Source organism: Amphiura filiformis, chromosome 9 (genome assembly GCF_039555335.1).
Source record: "Amphiura filiformis chromosome 9, Afil_fr2py, whole genome shotgun sequence".
Taxonomy (NCBI): Eukaryota; Metazoa; Echinodermata; class Ophiuroidea; order Amphilepidida; family Amphiuridae; genus Amphiura; species Amphiura filiformis.
The window spans coordinates 65234325-65254171 of NC_092636.1; the positions used below are offsets into that span (position 1 = coordinate 65234325).

Sequence of the window (19847 nt, forward strand, 5' to 3'; positions counted from 1 at the left end):
TTTATGACACCAATCTTCCAAATACGACCAAGCTATGGCTGCCCGGTGAAGCAAAATGTGCATTGGAATAACACGGCGAGTTTGGATAGATGGTAGGATTTCTTTTTAATACAAATGTATGTTCCCTCGTTATTAAAGCTTGTACCGGGTTGAAGATTCAGATATTTGGAAAAGAATAAGTAATTATAACATAGAGCAAGTACTAAAATCATAGCTTTTATACTTTTTGATATTTGATGCTAACTAGTTCATCCCCAATAGCTACAACACAGCGCTACCAGTAGGGTTCAATTGCCAATTGTGAGTGCCCATGTGTTGTGTGCATACATGTAGTTAACAATAACTGCATGTAAGAAGCGCACAACATTAGACATTCCACAATACTGACCATTCAGCCAGGATCAACTCCCGGAGTTTCGTACCGGTTACAACGAGACAATTACAGTAAGTTCCTTGTCCAGGGGAATTTCAAGCTTACTCAATTATTAACACGAGAGCGTACTAACCACTGGCGGGGTTCGACTCCGCAACCTCTCGCACTATAGTCGAACGCCTTATCGATTGAGCTAACTTGACTGCTATTTGGACTTCTATAGAATAGCAAAAATTATTTTCCGCGTACTATTTATTGTCCCTGCAAATCAACGAGTCCTTTCCAAGGTTGTCTACATTTTAAATATCTAGAATACTAGATTGGGGACAAGTACATCCGGCCCAGACTGCTTAAAGATAATAGGCATATTACTATAAAGCAGGTTGGTCCGAATCAACTACGTGTATATTACAAAAACATTTACTGCTGCTGATTGTAGATGCATTTATTTATTTGTTTATTTATTTATCAATTTAAACCAAAACACTTTTATTGGTATAAAGATACTAAAATTCTTAAAGTAGCAATATCAATCAAAATATAAAACGCGCTTTAATTGCAAAGACTACTCGCTTAGAAGAAAACAATCGATATGCTGTGATGAGTAATCTATATTTTGATGAGTTACATCCAAATTGGACCTTCGCAAATACATATTCATTAGCTTTTCATCAAATGTATTGCAATCATAAGCATGATTCGTATTACGTAAGTCAACAAATTAAATTAGTCCCTGTTGATGATGTTCATACGCGCCAGTGGCGTAGCCAGTGCAGGGGGGGGCAGGGGGCTGGTGCCCCCCTGTAAGGCCGTCGGTAGACGGAAGGCGTTGGTGAAAAAAAATTGGGTTAACAATAGACTATTTTTTACCCAGGGTGACAGAAAAAAGGGGAGAATTGTAAAAAAATGATGACAAATTGTGAATGAAATTGAATTTTACATAAAAATTTTCTGTTTTTATGATGGTACCGCCTCTTCACTTTTTCAAACCATGCAAAAAAAAAAATTTGGGTCAACAAATCACAACTTTCGTCGGCAAAAAAGAAAAGAAAGTGTATTATTCAATGTCAGAATTGAAAATCCACAACTCATTATCTGGAAGATGCATGTAGGCCTATGAGAACGCGTGCTTGTTATTGAAAGAAATTTGCAGTGTGCTTATCATTGTGGAAACATTATTTTGCAAGGCAGTCCGAAGCATGGAAAGTCAACGTTAGCATTGAAAATTGTACATGGCAGGTTTCAAATTGTGTGTAATGTGTGCATTTCCGGGTGCATGTATGCCTCAATGCGTTTGGGGGGGGGGGGGGTGCTACATTGCACTATAATCACATTATCATGAGAAGCACAGTGTTGCTATAGTATAGGGTACAACGATAGTCAAATGTACAAATATGTGACGAACAAAATTAATATGATATTGAAGCAATACATCGATATAATGTACAGGCAGTAACAATCTAATACGATATCAATATAGTCTAGACACAAGTCAGTTTGCAGTCAACCAAAATTAATCAGCAATGCGAAGGTCATTATTATATCTTAGGCATATGTGACCATCCACCGCAACTGAGCCCGGATGTCTCCAGTGCCACTATTGAGATATGCTCCATTGAACTTAACAATAAACAATAGGAAACAAAGGATTTATTGACTGTTTTATTGATTTTTCACTACTTAAATGTCAAGTACTATAGACATGATATACATCATTTTAAAGCTAATTTCAAGCAGAATATTTTGGTTGAATATCTCAAAAATGATGATTGGCGACTTCAGGGCTCAGTTGTGCTGGATGGTCACATATATCAAAGTATAGGTATATATAATGAAGTCCGACATAGTATTATTGAGTGAAGCTCAATTATTGAAACCGAATTAAAAAGACTAGTTTGCGTCTGACGTCAGGGCAAAGGCGCAGCGTGGTTGCTGACCTGAGCAGTACAGCATTTTTGGTCAGGTTGACAGGACGTCGTACACAAACTAGTCTTTTTAATTCTGTCTTCAATTATAACATAATTAGTTAGCAGTGTGCTAATCGCAATCGCTGTCATATTTCATAATATTATATTTTTGCAAGAAAGTCCAAAACCGGAAAATCAACATATTAAGGGTAGACGAGGTATTGTTGGTCGAAGCAACCTAGAAATCGATTTTCATTATCTAGATCCATATATTATTGAAAAAAAAAAGGTTGTGAGTGTGAGGACCCAGCACGATAAAAATTGTACTCGATATCTTAATTGATACTTGATACAGTGCATGCAAGTGCAGTATAGCCTACGTGTTTCTTTTCCAAATGGTACAGAAATAATAGAACGAAATGTTTTTGTTGGGAAAGAATATTCGTCCTCTTATTCAAAGAAAACAGTCAATACTTAAGACTGGATTTTACAAGCTACAACTCAAATCCGACCTTAAGAAGTACACGCCGTTAACTTTTCTTTAAATGTAAATCATAAGCATAATACTTTGCGGGTACACGGTATATTTATATATAAGTGAAATGGAAAATAAATATCTTGCTAGCCGTACGAAGCGACATTTCAAGGTTAAGACGACGTCTTACTCGAGTCATTTGGCCACACGAGCTGTAACACCAGGTGAGTTGGAATTCAATATTATGCATTTATTCCCGGACATTTTACTATATATATCTTACCCTTACAAATATTTGCCCGAACTATTATAGACATGACCTTTTCTAGTAATAAACATGCTAATCCTCATTAAAGATAAGCATGCTCTTATGAAGATAGCGCATACTATAATGCGAAATAATTATCATAGAGTATGGCCCGGGAGTATGGCAATCTATAATTTTTTTTAAAATTACATCATATGCGGTATCGCAAATGGAATTTTAATTGTAATAGATGCTGTATATCGTAGCTTGTATGCAGAATTGAAAAGTATGTTACATGACTCGGTAACAACAAACACTGTACTAAATTAAAAATAATTAATACTTTCCTTTGGATCCTAGATGCTGCATTGCCAGCACTGCATCAGTCAGCTTGACATGTGTAATACCGCCCTCTACAGTTATTACAACTTCAATGGGCTCTGTAACTTAGCATAGCCTAGCAAAACTTATTTAAAAAGGGCTTTCATCAGTATTTGTATGCTCAACTCATATACTGCGCCAATAAAGTATCCTTACACTTGGAAAAATAATCACAATTTTCAAACTGAAAAATATTGGAGTAAATTTGTTTTTTTAATAGATGCACTATCTAATCCTGCACATTATGACACCACATTGGATCCAATGTGACTTCAAGCATTAGATTAGACGAAGGTCCAGTTTCAAAAGTGACAAACTGACCTATTCAAAACGCCACAGACCACAAATCTGGTTTGAGAGTGATGAATGGCTAATTTATGCGTTTGGCTTTAATTTAATACAAAAGGAACAAAAGAAAGCTGAAACAAAAGAACTGACAAATAAAATGAAAGTTATGAAAAGTACAGAGAAGTAAAAACTGAAATAAAAACCGCTTTAAATAACGCTTCATTGAAGAAACTGTGTTGTCTCTTTAAATGTCGCTTGTTGGAATCTTTTTGCGCCTTGTATAGACGAGTTTGTCACTTTCAGAACTGGACCTTCGTCTATTCAATTGCTTGTAACTTTACTTCTTGAGGTCACATTGGATTCAATGTGGTGTCATAATGTGCAGGATTATATAGTGCATCTAATAAAAATACAAAATTACCCAAATATTGTTCAGTTTTGAAATTGTGATTATTTTTCCAACTGTAATGATACTTTATTGGCGCAGTATATATGTCCTAAAGCAGGTTCATGCATCCACGATGATATAAATAACAATGAATAATTATAACATCCTGAGCTATCGATAATTTCTGAGAGCGAATATACTTTTGGGCTCGCCAAATATCAATTGTTCCGATGATGTAGCGATGTAACCACTTTAACATGCTTTAAATTAAACTTAAACAATTAATTTGATATTAATTAGTTAGTGGTTATTGTTTTAGTTTAATTAATATGTCACGTAACAATTTATTTGAAGTTGTTGTCTCCTTATGGTCGATAATCAACGAAGGTATGCAGACAGGTGAATCCGTCAAAACATACAAAATTAGCTCTAATAAAAATTCCTTTAAAAAAGGAATGGGGCGCCCAAATTATGTGAGCTTGGACGTGATATGGTGAATTCCATGGCATGGTGTTTAGATTTGGTCCCGGGGATTTGGTATCATAATGATTTTTTCTAGGGAAGAGTAGAAGATGATCAAATGCAAGACAAATGTGTTTGATTGGGGAAGGTGTATCACAGGACCGTTTTGGATGAAATAAATTGAATTGGAATGAAGCTGTCGTGTCAATTTGCGATTATGTGGGGTGGGGGAGTTGCTTTGGTGATATTGCTTTGGATATTGAATATTGTTGAATTTCGTTATGCAGGGGGGTATATGATGGATAGTATAGAAGAGGATCTACCCCTATGTTGACCAAAAGAAAAGTTTTTATGAATGTATAACGTCTGTGATACATATACATCATAACGTCTGTGATACATATACATCATCTACTTGCTAATACACTGAAAATCTAATAGAGATGAAGGATAAAAGACAATTACAGAACATTCATTCTTCAAAAGTAGCTATATGGGTATACAATGTTTACAAGATAAGAACGTTAATGTTTTGTACATGAACGTAACATCTTTGATACATAGTTGTTAACACACTGAAAATCTGACTAGAGATTTACAATTTGATGATATCCAAAAGAATACTTACTAACTTAGCATTGAAGAATTAAAATAATTACAGAACTTTCATTTGTTAACATACACGTAGCAATGATTAACAATGTTGAAAATACAAACGTAACGTTTTGTTCATAAACATAACATCCTCGACACATCTAGGATCCGCATAATTTGTTGATTAATGTCATAAACAGTCACAAAAGATTTATGGTCTGATCATTTTATCATTTTAAGGGAACCCGATATTGCATTTGGAAGAACCAGGCTTTTCAATTACTATCAAAACTGCTGGGTACCAAACTTTTGATACAGCTTGTATAGTAATTTGTTCTAATTTCCATGCAAAAGGAGCCAGTTGTTTCATCCTTAAAACAAATAGGCTACACCATAATTTCCAATTACCCCATGCAGATAGATAAGACCTTGGTAAGATAAGCGTGTTAATTGTTATGTCACTATCACTATCTTGATCTTGATAAGATGCCTGACTTTGAAACTTTGGGTACAAAAACTCATACTCTGCAAGTTAGGTCAAATTTTGCACTATGATTGTTTATTTGAGCTTATTGGACTATGCCATTCAGATTAGGCTATTGTAATCCATAGTGTTGGTCACCGTCTATCGGGTTCTAAGAGGCGGTAAACTGGTTACAAAGGTCAAAGTGGTTACAAAGGTCAAAGGTCTCGATTTATTTGGTGTTTTTACAAATCCATTAATTTTGTCTTTTAAACAAAGAATATACGCACACCATTTTATCCTGTGCATAACAGAAAACAATAATAAAATCAAATCCAAGCATATTGTGGATTTATTTCTGAGCAAGGGCATAATTTTAGCAAAATAGCACAACAATTGCGGAGTAAATCTAGTAAGACTGAAATTAGAAGCTACTCACAAGTACATGCCAATATTGTATATTGTATAGAGGGCGCCCCAAAAATCTAGAACAACGGCCGACATATTTTTTTCTTTGCAATGCGTCTTTGGATTCATTGCAGCTAAGGCAAAAAAACAGAGGGGGTACTTCCATATTGATGCTACGCTCCATGGGAAGTCGGAATATGGGCGGAACGGACTTAGGGACCGTTCACAAACACTTGTAAGGGGGGGGGGGGCGGATGCAAAAAGGGGGGGGGGCTGAAAAATTGTGACCCTCTTAAGGGATCTAAAATGAGCGTTTATTGCGTTTCGACAGTATTTTTTGTGGGACATGAGAGCACCTCGGACCTATCGAATTGCATTCTGAATACGAAGCATGTCTTTCTGATATCAAATAATTTTCATTTTTTGAAAATCACAATATAATACAAATTTTATGACAAATTATAAAAATTTGATATTTTTCAAATTTTTGATATAGGCCTATAACAGTCCTCGAATTAAATTATATAAATCTAATGATATATTCTTAAAGTGTATGTAGCAAGGAGGAAAAGCCGACGGTCAATTGAAAATTTTGACCTTTCATATTGAAGATATGGATTTTTTCCCAAAAAGACCTAATTTTTTTTGGTGTTTTGGGAAAAAAATCCATATCTTCAATACGAAAGGTCAAAATTTTCAATTGATCGTCGGCTTTTCATCCCACCTACATACACTTTAAGTATAAATCATCAGATTTATAAAGTTTACTTCAAGTACTGTTAAATATCAAAATATCAATTTTAATGATTTGCCATAAAATGTGTATTAAATTGCGAATTTCAAAAATCAAAATTATTTGATATCAGAATGACATTCCTCGTATTCAAAATGCAATTCGATATGTCTGATGTGCTCTGATGTCCCAAAATAAATACTGTCCAAACGTTCATACCCCAGCCCTTAAGGGGCCCTGAAAAAATGGCCACAAATTTTTCTGGGAAAATTGAGTTTATATGCTTTTCTATGGGGTTGACCGACAATTTTCATGTCAAAAAGGGGGAGGGGGGCCTTGAAATTTTCGAGGTCTGTAAAGGGGGGGCCCCGAAAAATTTTCGCGATAAAATTTTTTTGCATCAGCCCCCCCCCCCTTACAAGTGTTTGTGAACGGTCCCTTACGACACACGGTATATCATCATCATGAGTTATTTTAAGATTTAGTTCATGTTATACTAAAAAGATGACCTTTAACCATTTTACTGAAGCATTATGGGTACCTTTAGTCATTGATACAATGACAGTATATTTTTCTGATCCGGGCAGTGTATTGGTTCAAGCCACAAATTTATGTTCTTTTCTTATGCGGTATATACGCGAGGGGGGTGGGTGGGAGGGGTGAATTGGCATTATTTTTCCAATGAATGCCAAAGAATGGAAAGTCAACATTAGCATTGAAATTGCATAGGAGGTGACAAAGTGTGTAATGTGTTCGATTTCATATATGGATGCTTCAAAGTGATTATGAGGGTGTGTAGATGTGAAAGGGGTGTGTGTTTGGGGATAAGGTGGTATATTTGGCTTGGTGGGAGGAGTGTATAGCAGCGAGATCATATTGCAATAAGAAAAATTGTAAAATGGTGGTTGTTAGACTTCATATAATTTCTACGCAAAACTATATTTACTTTGGGGTTTTTTTTTATCACATATCGAAATATCGTTTTTACATAATAGTGAGGAAAACTACGTAGCTAAAGTTCTCAATAACTAAAGATTCTGAGCACAATATTTCGATTCTGTATTTGTTTGTTTTGTAAAAATAATTACGTTCATATGGTTGGAGTATCATTTTTGAAATCTTTGGATACAAATGCGTTTTTGCAACCACCATCTGCTTACTGCATGCAATATGTCAACCATGCATGTGTCCTTTTTGCCTACTTCATGGAACCTGATCTGTGATACGCGATATTCAATAATTAATTTGTAGTGTGTACCTACCTTACGGTAATGCAATGGAGGCACAAGATAACATATTCGAGACGTCTATATAACTTCATGATGCGTAATTGTGTTGCCCCAGTTATTTGATTAAACTGGATTTCATAACCCTAGACCAAGCCTCGGGGGAAATACGACGGACTCGCTACTATTTTTGACTTCATGTCTCAGAACTTGGTCAATCTATACACGACATATTAAGATCATGCCCTAGTCTGATTCAAAAGTACATTATCAGATGTAGTAGAGCTCTCAATTCAATATCATGTTTATATTGTGTTCGCTTGTTTGTTTTATTTGTTTGTTTATTTATTGTTTTATTCTTGAGAGAGGGAGAGAGAGACAACTATTACTCTATTAAAACAATGGCTTTATATTTGAAGGTAATTGATATTTTCTAATTGTATTTTTGTTTTCCCCACTATGCGGGTACACGGTACATTTATAAGTGAAACGGAAAATAAATATCTCACTAGCAATACGAAGCGACATTTCAAGGTTAAGATGACGTCTTACTCGAGTCATTTGGCCACAGGAGCTATAACACCAGATGAGCTGGAATTCAATATTATGCATTTATTCCCTGACATTTTACTATTTCTTACCCTCACAAATAGTTGCCCGAACTATAGATATTGCCTTTTATAAACATGCCAATCCTCATTACAGAAAAGTACGCTCTTACGATGATAACTAATGCATAATATCATTTGAAATAATTATTATAGAGTATGGCAGTCTATAAATTTCAAAAATCACATTATTTATGCGGTATTGCAAATGGAATTTCAATTGTAATAGATGCTGCTTGCACGCAGAATTGAAAAGTATCGTATCTGACTTGGTCACAACAACCCCTGTACTAAATTTTAAAATAATAATAATACTTCCATTGTGACCTTATGTACGAGCACCGCATTTGTCTGCTTTACAATGTGTAATACCGCCCTCAACAGTTATTGCAACTGCGAGATAAAAAAAAAAAACTTCATTAGCTCTTTAACTTTAACATAGCAAAAGGTTTTTTTTAAAGGGCTCATGTTTATGCTTAAATAATAATGCTCTGAAGCAGATTAATGCATCCAGGATGATATAATTAATAATGAAAATAACATAATGAGCTTTCGATAATTTCTGAGAGCGAACGTACTTTTGGGCTCGCCAAATATCAATTTTTCTAGACGACGAATCGATGTACCAATACAATGTGCATTTTACTGGTGCTCTATACTTGTTACTTCGTCATTTATATCTTAATTGTCTGCCATACGTCCAGTCATTTAAGATGTTTTTTCATAGAGGTTTTATGTTAATTGCAATTGATCAACGAGGTTTTAAAATCTCCCGATATCGAGTACGACAACGGAGACGAAAAATTCACCGATATGTAGTATATATATACATTTTCTTTTTTGCATTTGTTACTTCAGTAACTTCACATTTACAATTTGAATAATTATTACAATGAAACCAACAGATTTCAAATGATGTACCACACATAAATCGATGTGGATATGAAACTGGCAACCCTGGTTCATTCTACTACATCTGTTCAGGCGCATAAACTACCCCACAGTCACTCACTCCATCGGTGTACATCACACAGCTGCATAGGTTCAGATTCACCGGCATCATATACCACTTACTCTGTAATTCTATTGGTGTCCTCTTTGAGTTTCTTTATCTTTTAGGCATTATCACATTGATGGATAGTTTTATCGGATAATGTTAATGTATCATTTTTGCTGACAAATGACCATGGATACGGATACTACATTCCCGGAAATAATTATCAGGTGTATTGCATAATCGCGAAACAGGCACTTTTTATACAGATCGACTTTGTATTCTTCAACAAATATTTCTCTTCAATCGTATGATTTCAAATTTTACTTTAACTGTTCTTGTAAATCTCTATCACTTAATCTGAAAATGCAATTTCAAATGTTTGAAAGCATTGTAGTATTTCCAGATTTTCAACGTTTGTTACGCTAGACCAGCTACGAATGTTCTCTGCTTTACGCAAATATAAGCAATTATGAAAAAATGGTATACAAATAATTGCTTTTATATAATATTATCATGATATCAATCTTTTGGAATATGTTAATTTAAACGTGTTTTTTCGATTTTAATTCTGTTAACGCGTGGTTAACGTTGATATTTTACAAAGAGAACAGCTTTCACAATGTAAACAGATGATTATATTGTTCAATGCTGGAGACTACAAAAGTACGGATCAAAACATTAGGAATACAGTGCTTGGCAATATCAATATTATAATCAATGATTATTCGCTCATTAGCAGAAACAATTGATTGGTATTCGCTTTGAACCTGGTCATTATTAAATCATCAGCATTATACAACAAGCCTGGGATGTGTTCGCTATAATGGACACATAACAAAATCACAAAACTATTGAATAACGTGTTTTGGGTATGAGATTCTCTTCGTTTCAGCGCTATTGAAGAAATCACAGCCTCAGTGATAATTTAATTAGTGAAAACAGATATATCTTCATTGCTTATGGGAACCCAACCAAGTTACATCTGCATTGTGAACGACTGGTAGATAAGGAGACAAGCTCATTTCTGGATTACTATGATTTTATATATGACCTTTACAGCTTATCTTTCGTCTATTCACTGGTCTTGGTGTACTATAAGAACACCTCCGCAATTACTGTGCAATTCTAAAGCGACAACACATGCGGATTTATCTATCGACTGAAATGAGTTTTGGAATATATAGCGAGAGAAGAGATCGTCCAAGTTGATACAATTTACGCTGCTTCCGTTGAATCTGCGCCTCGAATGTGGGAGGATCTCATCTCAGATCCGCCGTGCGTCTTTTAGTAAAACTTATATCATCGGCGTTGGAATTCAGCCTTACTTATTCGACAAAAAGGCTGAAATTCTGAACTTATTCTACGGACAATATAAACGATGTAACAAAACTCAACTATCAAAGAAGTAATAATAATGTTGGCATTATAAATAACTAGCTGGCGTCTTTATGATTGCATTTTTTAATTAGAGCGATTCAACTGAACAGTACTTGTATTATAGGATTCACTGCATTACAGCGGTCGTTAATAGTGGCAATCTATCTGAAAGAAACTCGTTATCTTTACTTGATGCAACAGTACCTAATTTAAACTGCGTCAACGGAAAACAATATGCTGAATACTCTTTTGGTTTACGTAACGGCATTAATATGTTAACCAATATCTGTGATTGTTTGGTTCATTGAAGGATTCGGATATTACAACCTTTGATAAAGCAGAAACATGATCAAAATGAATGTTTCAAATGCATGAAACATCAGCAACCTACCTGAGGCACAAGCCTATTATTATGACGACAGTGAAGCTCTACTTATAACAATGGTCATGCCTTGTATTCTTGTGTTAGGATTATGCTCGAACGTCGCTTTTATCTTCGTAATTTATCGCATACAATGGATGCGAACCATTCCTAATACCTATTTATTAAACTTAGCAATTGCTGATACTTTATTCTTGATAGTTGCTGTCGGGGAAAAGTTATTTCGTTTTGGGAGTTCACCGTATCATGACGATTGGGCGCCTGTGGGAACTACAGGATGTATCTTAGTCCCTGCAATTATGAGTTGCTGTTATTATACGTCTATAACGCTTGTGTCTTTAGTTAGCTTGGAGCGTTTTGATGCCATCTGTAGACCTTTAAAACACAGACAATTCAGCAGTAAGAATCGAGTACTAAAGCTCGTAGCAGGTGCCTGGACCTTTTCCATGTTGATGGCTAGTGCTCAAATACCTGATTATTCTCATTTAGTACTTTACTGTGCATTACCACCTAATAACACAGGGGATCTGACAGTAATGAAAAATCACCATCCGCAAGTCATAGGTATGTGCAAACCAGTCGCTGCCTGGCTTGATCCATTTGTCAATTGCGTCCAGACAGTCCCATTTATAATTGCCATGTTTGGCAACGCTTTTTTATACGGGAGAATTGTACTTGCAGTGAAAAAAAGTACCGCAGAAGCTCAGATGAATGGTTTATCTGGCCAGAACCTTCGCAATCGAAATCGGGTGACAAGAATGCTTGTAATCAACGGGGTGCTATTTTTCTTATGTCTATCGCCTTTTGAATTGACTTCCTTCTTATTTGTAGTATGGGAACTGAGCGCTGGCTCGTTAGACATGCTTATTACCCCTTCAATGATGGTGTGGATTCAGATCGCAAGGATTCTTATGTATTTCAATAGTGCCATTAACCCGGTCGTATATAATATAACCAACCCAAGATATAGGACAGCATCAAGACAAGCTTTCTGTCTAAAATCAGTTGGGTCGTCACATCACACAGAGTATACCCAACCTACAGCCACACATGTTGCCAAAACTGCTGTCACTGCATCATAAAGTCAGTTTATTCAGAAATTGTTTTTCATTTCTATTTGTGACCTGAGCTTACAACTATTAGTGATCATATTTTGTATTGGATTCGATAAAAGTTATACCACTGAAATATATCGACAGTTCAGGTCAATTGCTGAAATTACAGTTTAATATACTGACTTTTAGTGTGGGTAAGCAGTTTTGTAACATCTCAATTTAACTCAAAAGATATATTAGTGTCATGGAAAAACAAACAAGATTTCCCAATCTAAGAATAAAATTTAAGTAGTATGTATAAGTAACATAATTATCCTTATCGTGCCAATGATGCCACTATTACGAAAAATAAGTTTCAAATGCGTGAATAAAAAAAACCAGCTAGCAACATAACAAATCGGAATAAATGATTGACCATTGAAGAAATAAATTTCGACTACTCTAAGTTTACCATGTTCAATGATGCTTTTAAATCACAAATTTAATTTCGACCTGGACTGAAATAGGCCATAAGGACAGGCATATTTTTGACAGCTTTGTAGACCGATGTTAAAACACGACAAAATATCATTGACAAAATAGGTATGAGATTACTGAACTTGACCAGCTGCAGAAACATCAGTTACATATTTCTAATACGGACAGATTGACCAACAAACAGACTGACAGATAGACAAACACGAAAAACAAACTTAAACACAGCTTCTGACCTTAACTTGAAGAAATGACGAAATAACTATAAAAAAAAGGTAGCAGATGAATATGATTGACATCAAAGTTGCTATTCAAAACGTTTAAACGATTTCTTTCACGTTCGTAAGAATCACTTCAAGAACTATAACCATCAACGTCGTTTATTCCTGACAGAAAGCTGACGACAGACAATTGAACCAGGACAGACAAAGACAGCTACATACAAAAATATGAAAGACGAAGCGTATTGATGATGAACATTGTTCATTGTTGAACATTAATAATTTGTTAAAATGTAAACTAAAAGATAAGGTACGATTTAAAGAAATACGGGTAATACAGTACCCTTTACACCCAAATAATGTGTTCGAGGCAGTAAAAATGAAAATGATGGGTGAGGCGCAACCGAACCCATTATTTAAACATTTTTACTGCCGAGGACACACTATTTTGGGTGTAAAGATAATGCCACACCCTTTATTTGTAGAGGGGCGGCAATTGGTGATCTCCAAATTTTAGCAGGTTTTCGTCGCAAAATATGGTAATTAAGTTCCTAATTTGCATAATTTATGCATATCAAGCAAAATAAACTTGTGCACATATTATCTGGAGATCTGTATGAGTTACAGTGATGAAACTTGGCGGAGAGTAGCACAGCCAGAGGTTCTTGACCTGATTCGATTTGATATTCAGCGCAAAACATGCATAATCGCAAGGTCATTGTGAGGTCATCCGGGGTCAAATCGCCATATTGTTGCAGGTTCATGATATTTGGTGGGAACGACCACTGTAGGAAGACAAAAAATGTTAAGGTCATTTTGGGGATCAGTACGAGTGATAAAACTTGGCGGAGAATAGCACAGCCAGAGGTTCTTGACCTGATTTGATTTTCAGCGCAAAATATGCATAATCGCAAGGTCATTGTGAGGTCATCCGAGGTCAAATCGCCATAGATTGTTGCAGGTTCACGAAATTTGGTGGGAACGACCACGCTAGAAATGTCAAGGACATTTTGGGTCATTCGGGGTCATCCGGGGTCAAATTGCCATAGATTGTCGCAGGTTCATGAAATTTTGTGGGGAAGACCACTGAAACAAGGCATAAATGTCAAGGTCATTTTCGGGTCATTCGGGGGGTCATCTGGGGTCAAATCGCCATAGACTGCTGCAGGGTCATGAAATTTGGAGGGAACGGCCACCTTAGTGAGGCAAATAATGTGAAGGTCATTTAGGGGTCAAGTGAAATTGCACCGGTTAAATGATGGGCGTCAAGGCGGAGACATTGCGGCCGACGCTTTGCGTCGAAAACCGCGCAGGTCGAGAACCGCGAAATTCTAGTTTATATTCTGTTACCATGAATGACAGTAAATGACAGATATTGTACGCGTAACCAAGTGTAATGCTGTGCGTAGAATGTTCGACCCATTGTAAATAAAATGCTCTCATGTGTTTTAACAAATCACACTTCGCGATTTTGAATATTGAGGGTAATAGAATTGCACATTATGGTAGCAATGATATCGCAACCAGATAAAGACCAGTAACTGACGAACACGACGTCCCGGACAGACTGTGGTAATACGTATAAAAGCGTGACAGACGTGACAGAACGGAGCAATTGACTTTAGGTTTAGCAGTTTACCAAAGGGTCAACGATTAATAATAATTATTATTAATCGTATTTTTTATTATTTTCTATAAAGGAGTATCTGTTGCATAGCAAATATTTATTGTTTACCATGCGAGTATCTTGCCTGTAGAGACAATAAGGAAACTATTATTGACTTCCAAATTAACGGATCGGCTGGCGCACAGACAGACGGAAAAACAACTGGCAAACAATCAAGCGAGCAGACAGACACGTGAACTGTAGAATTATGTTAGCAGATACAAAATACTCTCATTACGAACATAATGCACCCAACACAATTGTGCAACTCGCCATACACATATACCCTCCACACACCCCAACCCCTACACCCACCCTAAACACCACCCGCAAATGGAAACAATACCCACAGACGGTTGAACGTGGACCAAACCTCTCAAGTAACGTTGACTGCAAAAAAAATCCCTATAAAATACTTGACGGCTTTATTCAGCTGCGCAGTATGGTTAATATTATTGATTGCTGAACACAATTGAATTCACTGTATTTCGATGTTTATGTTGCTAGTAAGCCTTGACTGTGTGTATCAGTATCTGATATAAAATATTAAAATAGTGTTACTTTCAACTTAAAATCATAATAAATTGACAAATTTGATGTAATGTGCTATGTAACGTTATAATTATTAACAGATAACTTTCGCTTCGTGTTTAATAATTTTGTTCCAAGCTCGTGATGTAATGTTTATGCAGTATCAACTGGAAGTTATCTAAATTACTGGTGCTAACGATATTAAATAAAAATGTCAAGTCAGTAACAGCTGTATTCATTTACTCTTTCACATTGTCGTATATATCTTAAATTTTCAAAATTAGCCTAAATAATTTAAAATAAAAACAATTATTCTAAGCATATAAAGATAAACCTCATAATATGGCTTCCGTCATCTATCTGTTTTAGCATATTCCTTTGCAAGGTGTTTCTCATGGTACGCACCATTATCTGTGGTGTCAATTCAATAGAAGCAACACTGACCGAGCGCGTCTTTGTGTACGATGTTTTGTTTATTGTCCGTATCATGAGAAATTCCATGTAATATTGGGTAATAAGGTTAGAAAGAATAGCACTCTTCTTTGATTGAGCTCGTATTAGGTTAAGAATAATTAAATGAGTACTATCACTACAAACGTAGTAGAATAATTAAATGTGTACTATCACTCCAGACGTCAGTGTCATCATTATCTCATCTTAATTGGTTTCAGGATGTGTTACGCACATGATACGCATTGTAAACAAAACATCGTACACAAATGACGCGCTTGAAAATGTTATGTTTATAATGAAAAGATGTTAGAAAAGTGCGTACATTGCGTGTACATACCTCTGAAGAATTACCACATTCCTTTAATATTTTTTATTTATATTTCAAGGGCGTGTCGTGTTATTCCAAATTCAGACAAGCGGTATTAAGGAGTATCTGCATTCAAAGCTTATTGACTGAGAACTTTCACAAGCATTCCTGACATAAAACAAAGCCGCCAGATTAGACACGCTCGAGTGCTAGGACAAGCTGATATGTTCCACGCATTATGTTGATTTTAATGTAACTTGTAACTATTATATTTGCTAATAAATTAAACCCTGAGAAAAACAATCACCTACTTGCTCAAATGTTTGTTCAATTGTTTGACATTACTCTTCAACCTCATTATTTTCAATTCCAATTGACATCATCTATCAGGGTTGTTTTTCTGAAACGTATTGAACGATTAAGCTCCTTAAAACTAGATTCTGCAATTCAAACAAACCCTGGTTTAATTATGTTCACTTCGTTGCGACATTATCTATGAAATATAATATGACGGGTATGTAAACTCTTAAAACCATGACGTTGGTTATTCCGTTTTGTCATCTAGAACTTAAGGGGGTACTACACCCCTGTCCAATTTTGTACCTGTTTTTGCATTTTTCTCAAAAATTATAGCGCATTGGGGACAAGTAAGATATGTATATTATAGGGGCAAGGACTACAACTACACTGGAAATTTTATTTCAGCACAGACAACAGTTGTGGAGTTACAGTCAAAAATGAGGGAAAACCAATATTTGATCAATAAATCAATACCTAATTGCTTTGAGTTGCTGAATTTTCAGTACAGTAGTTGTAGTCATTGCCCCTATAATATACATATCTTACTTGTCACCAATGTGCTATAATTTTTGAGAGAAATGCAAAAATATGCAAAAAAATTGGCCAGGGGTGTAGTACCCCCTTAAAGGAAGGTGACCCGATATATAAAATCATATTCTTACATACAATGTTGTCCCTTTCAAGCATTTATGTAAAAAGAACACGTAACTGTTACTTGTAAATGTGAATAATTCCTTATGAAATTACTGACACTTATGCAGCGTGATCATGGTAGTCTACAGTGTTTTTATGAATGCTAATCATCTTGATCATATAATAATATAATTGATTTCAAATGAAAGACCCTATTTTTCTCACTTTCATATTGAAATTAGGAGTTCCAAATCGGTGTATTTCTGAAAAGATCATCAAAAAATTTTTTTAATTAGTCTCAAGCGTAGTATACCACAGTCGAGATTAATTCGTTAGTTTTTTGATGATATCTTCGGATATACCGATTTGCAACGCCTAATTTCAATAATTATGTTAAGGAACAAATACGAGCTTTTACTTGATACCAAAATCTGCATTTTTATGGAGTAAAGTGGTTGATGGGGCAATCAATCGGGTCATCCATCTTGAAACAGCATAAAGTCACGTGATTAATATCGATCATAAAACTGTATTACAAGATGGAAAAAGAACCTGCTATTTTCTTACCATAGCATGTTGCACTGTCATTATCTATTTTGTACGAAAGTCTGAATTGTCCTTTCGGTTTGGATTTTATTATTTAAACTTTAACTTAAGCCTCCTACGATAGCTGGTGGTGATTTCGAATGTGGTGATTATGTTGAACCATTAATATTCTAAAATCAGTCAGCAATATATTATTTCAGGTGTAAGTGTGTATGGACTTAAGTTCTATGACGCCTGTAATTGGATTCCTGTATATGTGATACTGGCACATCTTGACCATTCCACATTACTCGTTTTGCCACCATAATACAGATAATATCAAATAACAATATTGATTGTTTTATCCTGTGGAGTGCAACCTCTGAACATTCCTCTAAAGTCAAGTAGTCATATGACATATGATACTACCAATATTACAGCGTCCCACTTGCTCTTTATTCTGCACAGTCATATGACTTAGTTTTCATGGATATCTTTACCACATGTGCAATACCTGGTAGGAACTCTATAACTAAATAACTCTCAGTGTATACGTTGATATTTGTAACTGCATAAGAACTTTATTTTGCATTTGAATTGTGTATTCTGATGAATGACGCGTGATTCCACAGCCCCCAAGTTTTTGGGCCTCTGGCCTGGGCCTGTTGGAATTTATTTTTGCAGTACATTTTAGGTTTGCGACACACCCACGCAAAATTATGAGAAAATCGACTTACGTGATATGCCTGAAATTACTTCTAAAACAAAGCACGAAAACCAATTATTCTTCATTAAATATACAAGCCTATAGATCAGCTTAGAAAAAAGATCATGCTAAAATATTAATCTGTAGTCTTCCTCCTTCACATGCACCATAGATGTTGTACCTGTGATAAATATTTCTAGGAAAAACATAGTAAACATGGCAGGCCCTGAAATTTCTGGCCAAGTTTTTGCAAAAGTATCTTTTCGTTAAATATGATAATCAAATACGTTTCTTAAGCAGATTTTTTGTTTTTATTCCAAAACAAAAGCGTCACAAACAATCCATTTACGGTTATTTTTTCAGATTTCAAATCTATATATGTGACCCGGCAGTACAAATGAGCCGTAAATTCCCTAAATTGTATTCTGAGTTACGGTGTAAAATGTGTACGAAGGTCATATTCATCGGTAACTTAAGCTGGCCCGACATCCGTCTCATTTCGATAGTCAAAAACTAATCAATAATCCTATTGTTGAAGTGGATAATAAGCTTCTACCTTAGATGGCTATAGAACTTTTAATAGCTCTGGTCTTTGTTTGCTTATATTGCTAAATCCTGTTCAAGTGGTGGGTTACCAGGCATTGTATTTTGTACAGGTATGCCTAACCAACAATTAACAATGAGAGAACTTTCTTAAAGCTCGTTGACTTGGGGATGATTTGAAATGACCGCCAATTATGACTGTTTGATATTTATAACCAACAATGTGGAAAAAGAAACACATGTAAAAACGTAAAAAGCTATACTTTTGTTGAAGGAGCAAAGTTTAACAAACCATAACCCCGCTTCTGGATATCGTTTGAAGTCAAATGATATACCATTTTTAAGTTTATGATGTTTATTTTTTAAACACGAAATAAAACAAAATTGACCGGGGAGGAATTTACGGCTCATTCGCCGTGGACGGTCACATATGCGTTTTTGCGTACATTATCTATTTTGTATGAAAGTCTGAATTGTCCGTTCGGCTTTGATTTTCTAAACTTCTGCGCTAAACTTCTTATAAGTTCCTACGCTAGCTGTGGTGATTATGTTGATTTAACTTCAATCAACAATGTACTATTTCAGGTGCAAAGATGTATGGACTTTAGTTCCATGACGCCTGTAATTGGATTCCTGTATGTGTCACTGGCACATCTTACCTTACTCATTTCACATTACACATTTTGCCACCATAATATAGATAATATCAAATAACAATGCTGATTTTTTATCATGTGGAGTGCAACCTCTGGACATTCCTCTAAAGTCAAGTAGTCATATGACATATGATACTGCCAGTATTACAGTATCCCACTTTCTCACAGTCATATAACTTAGTTTTCATGGATATCCTTACCACATGTGCAATACCTGGTAGCAACTCTATTACGAATTTTTAAATGCTTGCTACAATATATATTTTACTATTTATACTTTTGTCATAAAACTCTCAATGTACTTAGATATTCTTAACCGCATATTCATTTTATTTTTGCATTTAAATGGTGTATTTTGAAGCATGACGTGTGATTCCACAGCCCCCAAGTTTTTGGACCTCTGGTCACGTCGGGATAGTTCTTTGCATTCATCGTGCAGTTATTGTTAACTACATGTATGCACACAAC

At 35.4% G+C, this 19847-nt stretch overlaps 2 protein-coding genes across 2 annotated transcripts in view; both read left to right on the forward strand.

Annotated features, from left to right (window-relative positions):
• The window catches only part of LOC140161326 (long-chain fatty acid transport protein 2-like), a 442693-nt gene continuing 422846 nt past the window's right edge, over positions 1-19847 (forward strand). The window contains exon 1 of the mRNA XM_072184806.1: positions 1-92. The gene's annotated coding sequence lies outside the window, so the exon portion shown is untranslated. The remainder of the gene's footprint in view (positions 93-19847) is intronic.
• Positions 9944-16319, forward strand: LOC140161325 (neuropeptides capa receptor-like). Its single transcript, XM_072184804.1, has one exon. It carries the CDS (start codon positions 11369-11371, stop codon positions 12389-12391), a length of 1023 nt encoding a protein of 340 aa, XP_072040905.1. The 5' UTR covers positions 9944-11368; the 3' UTR covers positions 12392-16319.